The following is a 10,989-nucleotide window of genomic DNA, read 5'->3' on the forward strand; positions in this document are numbered from 1 at the left end:
GACGATATACGGCAAACTGCAGTGTTTTATATTTGAAAGTGCAGGGCTGTGTATTAAGAAGGGAAAATAACAAGATGTTGTTCACATGATTTCAAACTGTACATTCACCTGAACAGAGTTGACCTCATGTCGTTTGTGTTATTTCTGTTCATACTGCTACTACATTTCTGTAATTATTGTAACCCCTGTGTATATTCCCGTGTGTCTCTTTCTGTTGCTGCTATGACAACTGAATTTCACAATCAATAAAGGTCAATCTCATCTCAACGCTAAGAACAAACTACTCATTGTCAGCCATGGATGTGTACTTATTTGTCTTGTAATTTATACAAGACGGCTTGATTACTGTAATGCTCTGTTCTCCTGCCTCAACCAAACATCAATAAACCGGCTACAACAGGTCCAACATGCTGCAGCCAGATTGCTCACTCGGTCCATGCCACATCACCCCGATTCTTTCCGCCCTGTCCTGGCTCCCTGCACTGGCTCCCTGTCCATCTCAGAACCCAATGTAAGGTATGGTCTTCACATATAGAGCTGTCCATGGCCAAGCCGCAGCCTACATTAACGACCTTACCTCACAGCACAACCCGGGCCCTGAGGTCCTCTGAGCAAGGCCTCCTAAGGGTGCCCCGAACCAGGTTAAAAACTAAGGGGGACCGTGCCTTTGAGGTGGTGGCCCCAAGGCTTTGGAATAAACTCCCCCAGAAACTGAGACCCTCTGTCTCAGTGGAGATTTTTAAGGGGCAGCTAAAGACTCACCTTTTCCGACAGGCCTTTGGGTCGCTGGAGGAGGTGAGTTAGTAGCTGTTTTTCATTGGTGTTTTATCCTATGTTTTACCTGCTGTGTTTTATGCCTTTTATTCTACATTTTATAGCTGTTTTTTGAATTGTGTATTGTGTGCTGTAGGCTATACTGTAAAGCACTTTGTACATTCGTGTTGAGAAGGGTGCTATATCAATAAAGTTTTACTTACTTTATTATATTATTACTAATGTGTGCTTTCTTCTTTTTATTTAATAAGTTAGGTTCTTTATTAATGCAAGCCTTTTTTTGTACTTGCTATGCCACTTTTTACTACACTGTGAAAGGAATCCTGGTTCTGACACTGAAACCTGCTGAGACTACACCTCCCAGCATACCTTGCGCTTCCCTTTTTTTTTACTCCTCACTTCAGCCACGTTAACGTCTCTCCGGTTAAAACCGTTAAAGCTCGTTGTCGCCGCTCGTCATGTGATCACGTGACTCCCGACACGGACACACCGACACGGTAAGGCTGGACACGTCTCGCGGGGACAGACCATCCATGGGACAGACCTGGGACAGACACGTTGACACCGCTTTTAAACCTGTCCACAGTCGACTTATGTTAGCATGCTAACGTGGGAGCTAGCTGTCTGTGTATCTGTCTCCATGGCAACGGGAGAAAGAAACCGTTAAAGTTTTACTAACGGTTCGTTTACATTGTAACGGTATCTGTGTCCATGGCAACGGGAGAAAGAAACCAGGTTTTACGGTTCTTTAACATAGTAACGGTATCTGTGTCCATGGCAACGGGCTCAATTTATTTATTTAAAAAAAAAATTGTATTCATAATTAATAATTTACAACATTTAAGGCCCTTCTTTTCCGTCAGTAACATTAATACAGTATAGACAAAATAAATAGTTTAACATCTTACATAAATATAAAGTACAAAACAATCTTTAACAACAGAGTTTTGTCTTTTTTAATAATTCATAAAATGTGGGACATTTTATTTTGTATTTATTTGTATATAACAGTCAGTCACAAACATGTAAGACACACGTATTTCCGGTTGGTAACATTGAGCAAATTCAGTATACAGTATAGATCAAATACAATAAACAGTTTACATCTTACAGAAATAGAGATTAACAAACACAAGTGATATATACATTATCATTAACAATAACACAACACAGTAACATACACAACCTATAACTATATATATATGTTTCTGCTCCTGTAGTATGAATCTATATTTCTGTCGCTGCAGTGTTCTGGTTTTTATAGAACATTTTAATTCCTCAATAACTCCCAAAAACACTCCAAAACTGTCCATTTTTAATATCCAGCTATAATCAGAATGGGTTTTATTACCAGGTTTACACAGACGAGTTATCCTTGGTGTATGTGGTGCAGAGACACAGAGAGAAGATAATACCATTAACGCTAATTAACACAACTTATACTAACTGCAAATGGCAGGTGAGCATCCGGCGGTTTCTATGTGCTGGGTGGAAAAGGGAATATAATTAGCATTTCATTGATACATCCTGAATAATAAACCACTTTGAGTTTTCTTAAAGGTCCCTGCCCCCTGCCCTGCAGGTGCTCAGGTGAGATGGAGAACTACGAGGTGGTGCGTCTGATTGGAGAGGGTGCGTTTGGGAAAGCCTTCCTGGTGGCAGAGCGTGGGGCGGGTGGAGACAGACGGTGTGTGGTCAAACAGATCAACCTCACTAAGGTAATAATGCATACCTCATAGTTTTATTTTAAATATTTGTATTGAAGACACATAGAAAAGACATTTGGTACATTGATAGGAACCACAGTTAGAAATGTTCAACAGTTCAAAGCTACCAGTGTTCAGAATCAGAATACCTTTATTGTCAGGTTGGGGAAAATAGGACCCAAGTGCAGTTCAAAATACAAAAAAAGGTTTGGTAAGAAAAAGCGAGCTTTATTTCCAAAAGCCGATGACAAAACAAAACAAGGATTAACTTAACATTATCAAAACCAGGGAGCACGAGGAGATCAGGACAAAAAACTTCAGGGACAAACATGGACATTTACTCCCAGCGGCTCAGGAAGAAATCCCTCAGGATTATAGACCCCCCCATCACCCCAGCCACAAACTGTTCAGTCTGCTGCCGTCTGGCAGGCGTTACCGCAGCATCCGGACTAAAACCACCAGATTCAGAGACAGCTTCATCCCACAGGAAATAAGACTGTTAAACAACTGAACTGCTGAAACAATTTCATAACATTCATCTGCTACTTAGTAATTATTTATCTATTATCTAATATATCATTCCAATAACTTGTATATAGACTCGTACTGCACTATTCCACTTTTTTTTCTCACTTTTTAAAAAACTATTTTTCTTTTTGCATTACTTTTAATATAGTATATTTTAATATTGTTTTAATATTGTCTGCTTATCTGTATTATTGTGTTGCATTGTTGGAGAAGCCTGTGACCTAAGATTTTCAACAACATAATTACTATGTAGCTATGTTAGTTTGACAATAAAGAACCTTGAACCTTGAACCTTGGAGCGTGACATCAAAAACGGACAGGTAGCATGGACTAGCATAGACGAGGCAGGGAACATGGACATGAAGAGACAGGCAGGTATCATAGACATGAAGAGACGCAGGGAAGATGGACATGAAGAGACAAGCAGGTATCATAGACATGAAGAGACGCAGGGAAGATGGACATGAAGAGACAAGCAGGTATCATAGACATGAAGAGACGCAGGGAAGATGGACATGAAGAGACAAGCAGGTATCATAGACATGAAGAGACGCAGGGAAGATGGACATGAAGAGACAAGCAGGTATCAGACATGAAGAGACGACGAACAGACATGGAGCACAGGGGAAGACAAGAGTAAATACACAGCAGGGTAATCACAGGACAAGACACAGCTGGGCAGGGGAGGCAGAAACACAAGGGCAACAGGTGAACTCAATCAGACACAGGAGGGAAACTAAAGACAGGAAGGCAAACACAGGAAGAAGGATCAGACACAAGGAGGAAAACATTTCAAAACAAAAGGTGGAAAATGAAAACACAAATCCAAAACCATGACATTTACGCGTCCCACAGAGGGGACATGTACATTTGTTACAGCAGAAAAGAGCCAAAGACAGCTTAATGTTAACTAAGAAGCATGCATCAAAGAAATACAAATATTAAAGATTAAAAAAGTTACACAATTTACAAAATACACATCCTGTAACAGCTCTGAGGATTTAGCAGCCAAGTATTACACAGTTATTAACAGCATGTATATATATATTGCACATATTGCACATAGGTGGTGGTTAACAACAAGCAGTGTTATAAGTTGTTGTTACTCTGTGTTGTTGTGTGTGTGGGGGTCTATAGGGGCCGTGGTGGTTATATAGTCTGACTGTTCAGCCTAGTCTCTACTATTGTACATCAATTGACAAGCCATACAACTTCACTTGAAGGCGTACAATATTTAAACCTCATAGTTTTCTATCTGTGTTTTTAACTTTTGTTTTATTTTTATGTACGCACCACGACTCCAAGTTAAATTCCTCGTACGTGTGAACCTACCTGGTGATAAATAACATAATATAGAAAATAAAAATACGTTCAGAAATGTGCGTTCCTACTTCAGGGATTGCTGCAAAGAAACTAAACTGTAATTTTAATTAGAACTGATTTCATTTGAACTCATAGAGATGATGTGAGTTTGAAGCTCATTCTCTCTTCATGGGGCTTTTACATGTGAATTTAAAACCACAGTACACTATAAGCCGCGTTCACACCGCAGTACTTTCCCCACTTTAGTTCCGAAATGTCGCGTTCACACCAAAAAGAGCCGGAACTAAAATCAGTTCATCAGAACCTTTTTTACCCCCTTGTTCGTCCCTGCTAGAGAGCAGGGACTTTCGTGGGAGAAAAAGGTTCCTATGTCTGATTGGCTGGGCGGATTGCAAACCACGCCCCGTAAAACTCCCAAAAAGTTTTGTGAAGCCGCCATTTTATTATCCTCGCATTAGCATTATTAGCATTAGCATTCGCCCAGCGCAGAAACGCAGAGAGACTAACTTATGGCAACACAAAAGAAAACATGGGAGCGGTGGAGATGAGGTGTCGGCGTTCTGGCGATTTCCTCTGAAGGCTTCAGTAGAAGCTGCTGGGACTCCCAGCAGCTTCTACTGAAGCCTTCCCCAACTTGTTTTTTATGCTGCTGCAACACAAACATTTCCCAAATTTGGATCAATTAAGTACTTCTTATCTTATCTTATCTTATCTTGTGAATTAAACCAGCTGCTGTTTTCCAGATGTGTTAGGTTCAGGGTCATGTGCACGTGTAGGGATTTAGAGTGATGGTGTGTTTGCTGCTCAGATGTCAGCGAGGGAAAAGGAAGCGTCGGCCAAAGAAGTGACGCTGCTGTCGAAGATGAGACACCCGAACATCGTGTCCTTCTTCAGCTCCTTCCAGGGTGAGAAGTGAGATACAAGTGACAGATAATTATATATAATAATAATAATAACAATAATAATAAAATGCATCAAGTCAAATCAGATGAGCCTTACAACAAAGATGCTGGCAAACAGTTACTGTGTGTATCTATGTGATGAAGATGATTCAAACTCCATCATCTTCATTAAGAAAGCAGGCAGATAATTCACTTTGATTCTTTAAAAAAACATGTTTATCACACATCTGGTTTTCATAATTTCAAATATCTCCGAGACATAACAACAACAACAACAACGATATAATCGAGCTATGCTGAACAGAGTAACTATAATCTACATTACATGTGATGCATATGTTTTAATATGTAATGGTGGCTGACTACAGTTGTAATCTGATTACAGAGCGTGGCAGCCTGTTCATTGTGATGGAGTTCTGTGACGGAGGAGATCTGATGAAGAGGATCAGCATGCAGAGAGGAGTCTTCTTCACAGAGGAGCAGGTACATGTTGTTAGCATGTTGTTAGCATGTTGTTAGCGTAGCATCAGGACTAAAACCACCAGACTCGGGGACAGTTCAGAATCAGAATCAAAATCAGAAATCAGTATCAGAAATCAGTATCAGAAATCTGAATCGAAATCAGAAACATGTTTATCACGAGGTAGGTTGACACGTACGAGGAATTTGACTTGATGTCGTGGTGCAGACTTATCATATTCTATTTACATGTATATAGACTTTTTGCACTACTTTTTATTTTGTATTTTGTATTTTAGTATTTTATTATATATGTTGCATCGTTGGAGGAGCTCAGGTCAGAAGAATTTCATTGCCATTTCTCCACTGTAGCTGCTGAGCATCTGATGAGAACACCTTTGAATCTTTGAATCTTGAATCTTTGAATCTTGAATCATACATAAAAGTAAAACAAAAATTAAAAAAACAGATAGAAAACTCTGTTAACCTGTTAAGCCCGAGAGACCCCGGACCGGGGCACTGCCGCAACATCTTGCAGGAAACAGTGTCTGAGGGCATGTTCATTTAATAAACTATGAATGTTTTATATCCATGTAACGGGAAGAAACTCATCTAACTGATCCTTTTTATTTTTTTTTCAAAAGAAAACCCACAATGCTAACACTGAGCCTCTGAATTAGCAACGAGCGAAAAATGCTAACAGATTACTGCACCGAAAATCAAACCTTATTATTTATCTTTTCTCCACATCCAACACATCGTTTCACATCGTGAGGTGACACAGAATCGATGGGTCATTATCACTGATTTATACGAAATCGCGACTTTATAAACAAAAACGGACATCAAAACAGGTGACGCTAGGTAGCTAAAAATGCTAACATGGTTACCTTAGCCGCGTTCACACCGGAGTACTTTCACCGTACTTTTCGCGTTTTAGTTCCGTGAGTCGCGTTCACACCAAAAATCGTACTTAATCTCGGGTACTTTTACCCCCATTTTTAGAGCCAACTCAGAGAGCGTACTTTTCTGTGGGTGAAAAGTTCTCCAAAAGTGCCCCAGTGCTGATTGGCTGGGCGAATTGCAAACCACGCCCGTACAACTCTGAAAATGTTGTGTAGAGCCGCCATTGTTTTTCCTCGCTACAAAAACACAACGCTCCGTGCGTTGTGTTTGTTTTTGAAAGCAGTTATGGCAAGCATCAAGAAATGATGAGGAGGTGTCGGCGCTTCTGGAGATCTACGCAGAGGACGCGACCCAGGGAATGCACTGAAGCCAGTTCGGTAGCTTTCACTCGACCTGGGAATGTGCACAGCCCCACGGCACACCGGCTAAAAATAAAGAAACTCAGGCAGGACTACAAACGGCGGATTCAGTGGCCAACGATGACGACCACGACGAAGGTAAAATCAACTACATGCACTGGGGTTTTAATCTGCACAATAATGGTCTCAGATGTACTTTTATTTGCTCAGTAGATCAAGCTAGCCATGCTAGCCATAATAGGCTAACACCGGCCCCGAGCACACAGTACACACACTGTAACTTTGTCTTGAAAGAACGTTACGCATCGAACTGATGTTCACAATCATGTTTATTTCATAATATTCATCATATTTTATGTTTAACTTGCCTCAACAACATTAAACAAAGTTCAAGCATACATGAAGCACTCTTCAAAAAGGAACAATCCTCCGTGTTTGAACCTCTTAAATCGCTGCATAGCCGATTTATTTGGACTGGATTATCCCAGAGGGTCTAAACATTCTTTATAACACAGTTTCAGATTTGTGAAACCTTAATTCTATTTGTGAAAATACAAAAAACACATTCCTAGTATGTTGTAAAACTACATGGCGACTAAGATCTTGTATCTTGCTTATTTTCCCCTCTTAGGAAAGCGGACACGGGATGCAAATTTCTTTGACACCGCCCAGGCGTTGGAGGACCGGCGTGCCGTGGTGAATGAGTCGCTGCGTGGAGATCAGATGGTGCTGTTCATCAAGGCCCAGGAAACGGAGGACAAGATGCTCACCTCGATGGAGCGCCAGGCAGAAGTGTTCAAGCAGCAGATGGAGCGCCAGCAGCACCAGGATGAAGTGTGGGCGCTGCGCCATGAGGAAGCGTCGGCGCAGCGGCAGGATGAGCGACAAACTGCATTTAATAACAGTTTATTTGGTATAGTTTTTGTAAATACTGACACACGACACACAACGTTGCACTAAGGTGTGCATGCTGCTGAGACTATCCCTACACCTGGGACAGTTTATTTTATATTGTTATGACTGTTATGACTTTATTTTATATATAATGTTTACTGACATGTACAACTGACACTTTATTTACATTTAAAATTGTTCTATTTAATGTTATGTCTTGAGAGTGCAATAAAGAAAACCGACATGGCGATTAAGCTTATTTCTCCTGACACTTTATCTTTTGTGACCTGTGTAGCATCCTATACATCACATGTAAGTGATTGTTCTGATACCATCATGTTTCATCGGTTATAAACTGGCAAAGCTTTATTTGTCATTTATTTATCATCAATGTTGCAACCTTGTGGGGGAATGGCAGGGGCACATACACAAATATGATAATTTATATCATTTTAAATATTATTTGACCTAAACTTTTAATTCCCCCCCATTTCACACAACACAACATGGAGTCCACTATGGGCCAAAACTAACATGTATGTTTGCATAGTGTTTATGGCAGACGGATGCAGTGGGTCTCAGGAAGATATATAATAAAGGTGGGTTTGCTGCTGAGACTCCCTACACCTGGGAGTTTATTTTATATTGTTATTACTGTTATTATATAGTACAACTGACACTTTATTTTATATTGACAATGTTTACTGACATGTACAACTGACACTTTAGTTACATTTAAAATATTTCTATTTAATGTTATGTCTTGAGAGTGCAATAAAGAAAACCGACATGGCGATTAAACAGATCCTGTATCAGTTTTTCTTCTTCTCTTGTTTTGTAGCGGGTTGCAAACAACTTTAAGGTGCTTACCGCCACCTACTGTACTTGTAATCTTCCCTCAGGGAAAAGTACTCCGGTGTGAACGCGATCTGTACTAAGTACCCTGGGGTTAAAAGCGCCAGGGCTCTTAGTGCCGGAACTAAGTACAGGAAAGTACTTGGTGTGAACGCGGCTCTTGGCTCTGTAGTCTCTCCAAAGTGGTCTTCAATGGCATTAAAACGATAAAAACGCTGCTGAAGTTAATCCATAGGTTAATCTAATGTGTCTGTGTCCCTTTGAAATGATTTCTGATAATCCATAAGCATTAAAACTGCTTTTCCGTTTCCAGATGTCAAAGCAAGAGATAGGTTCACTCTGATTGAAAATTACATGCGCGAAGCCCCCACCTCTTCTCTTCACAACGTGTGTGTGTGGGGGCCTCCCCCTTCGATTCTATTGTCTCTAACGGTCAGAAAGAGGTGTCAACCATCAAAATCGAGCAAGGGGGGCCAGAGATATGGAAAATGCACCCAAATGACCCCAGAAGTGGTTTCTTTTTGCTAAACCTCTCTAAAAAGGTCAAATGTCACTTGTTTTGCATCAATCTTGATACAGGGTACTTATTATATGTTGTACTTTGGATTCCTAAAGCTTTTAGTCTACTAACCCATCATCCAAGGGTAGTTTTCACTATAAGTAAAAAATAATTTTTGGACGGACACTATAATTTACAGTTTTTTACGATGTAAAATCTGAATTTTCTTTAAAATAAAAAACATCTATATTGATTCTGACTTTTCTACATCCAACTCACAGGTTTATCATTACTTTGAGAATAAAGATTATTAATTTAACCCTTTTAGAAGGGAAGATATGGTCATTTGTTCTGGGAATGTCATTTTCGAGCCTGAGACCTGAAAAACAGGCTCAGAGCTTAACAGGTTAAGAAAACTATAATAACATACAAAAGTGTAGTGAAATAGAATTGTAATAAAAATATGTGTAGTAATAAAAAACAAGATATTGTGTACATTACAGTTTCATCCCACAGGCCATAAGACTGTTAAACACCTGAACTTTAAAAAAAAACTTCCATAACATTCATCTGTTTGCATCTTGAACATTATTCATCTACATCATCTACATCACTGAGACTACATCTACATCATCTACATCACTGAGACTACATCTACATCATCTACATCACTGAGACTACGGCGCCGTTTACACGAGGAGAAAACTGCTTGTATCTGCATAGTTTCGCGTGCGTATAGCCCTATTATTTACACGAGGCCGATAGAAACTGACCCCACAAACGATAACGGGTCCCAAGGTGGATAGATTTGCAAACGAAACGCTCTGGGGGGTCAACCGAGTCCGTGTAATCACCTCGATACGAATATTTCCTGAAAAAATAGCACCTCTCCTGCTCATTGCTGTAGCAACTATCAAAAATAGCTGTGTTAATTAAACCAAGGGGTTCTTGAATGACATAATATTATAAAAGGCAAACCAGAATAGTTAACGCCCAATATACTCCTTAAACAAAATAAACAGAGTCAGATTTCATGCATTGATCCATTATATTGACAAAGGAGGATCTCACCCGGTGTTTGTAGAGAATATCTCTCTTTTCTGAGCGGGTCCTCTCCACAGAGACGTCGGTCGATGCAATATCCACAGATTCGGTTTCTTTCAGTTAACTTCCCCGTTGCATTTATCCATATGCTGAGGAAATTACTATATCCCGCTGAATACCAGCAATCACCACACACACTTCCTCCTGTCAGTAGCTAGTGCTACTGCTACTGACCATGCTACAGATATTAGTGCAACATCTACAGCTCCTCTACCACAACCATCAGCAACAAGTGGACATGGAGAATTACATGAACTACATGTTGCTAAATACACGGCGGGGCGTAAACAGAAGGGTAGCCATGGCAACATTGCGGCGGGGGCTGCAGCTTCATACTATTGCTGCTGGGGCTGCTCTTCTTCGCTGCTTTTGGTGTATTTTGGCGGAAGTTACAGCGCCACTTACAGTCCCGGCATATGTACTACAGCGTTTCCAGCGGCCTCGTTTGAACAGACACGTTAAATGAAACAAATGCATGTGAACGGAAGACTTTTTTGAATACGCATACTGTGCATAAACGCAAACGGTCCCGTGTGAGCGGGGCCTACATCTACATCATCTACATCACTGAGACTACATCTACATCATCTACATATCTACATCACTGAGACTACATCTACATCATCTACATCATCTACATCACTGAGACTACATCTACATCATCTACATCACTGAGACTA

The 10,989-nt window shown here is 40.3% G+C and overlaps 1 protein-coding gene across 1 annotated transcript in view; it reads left to right on the forward strand.

Moving 5' to 3' along the window:
• The first annotated feature begins 436 nt into the window (after positions 1-436).
• Positions 437-10,989, forward strand: part of LOC117498281 (serine/threonine-protein kinase Nek5-like) — an 18,690-nt gene continuing 8,137 nt past the window's right edge. The window contains exons 1-5 of the mRNA XM_034150294.1: positions 437-516; positions 1,179-1,271; positions 2,357-2,492; positions 5,140-5,236; positions 5,619-5,716. Coding sequence (XP_034006185.1) covers positions 437-516; positions 1,179-1,271; positions 2,357-2,492; positions 5,140-5,236; positions 5,619-5,716 — 504 coding nt within the window. The remainder of the gene's footprint in view (positions 517-1,178; positions 1,272-2,356; positions 2,493-5,139; positions 5,237-5,618; positions 5,717-10,989) is intronic.

This window comes from Trematomus bernacchii, unplaced genomic scaffold, assembly GCF_902827165.1.
Source record: "Trematomus bernacchii unplaced genomic scaffold, fTreBer1.1, whole genome shotgun sequence".
In the NCBI taxonomy this organism is placed as follows: Eukaryota; Metazoa; Chordata; class Actinopteri; order Perciformes; family Nototheniidae; genus Trematomus; species Trematomus bernacchii.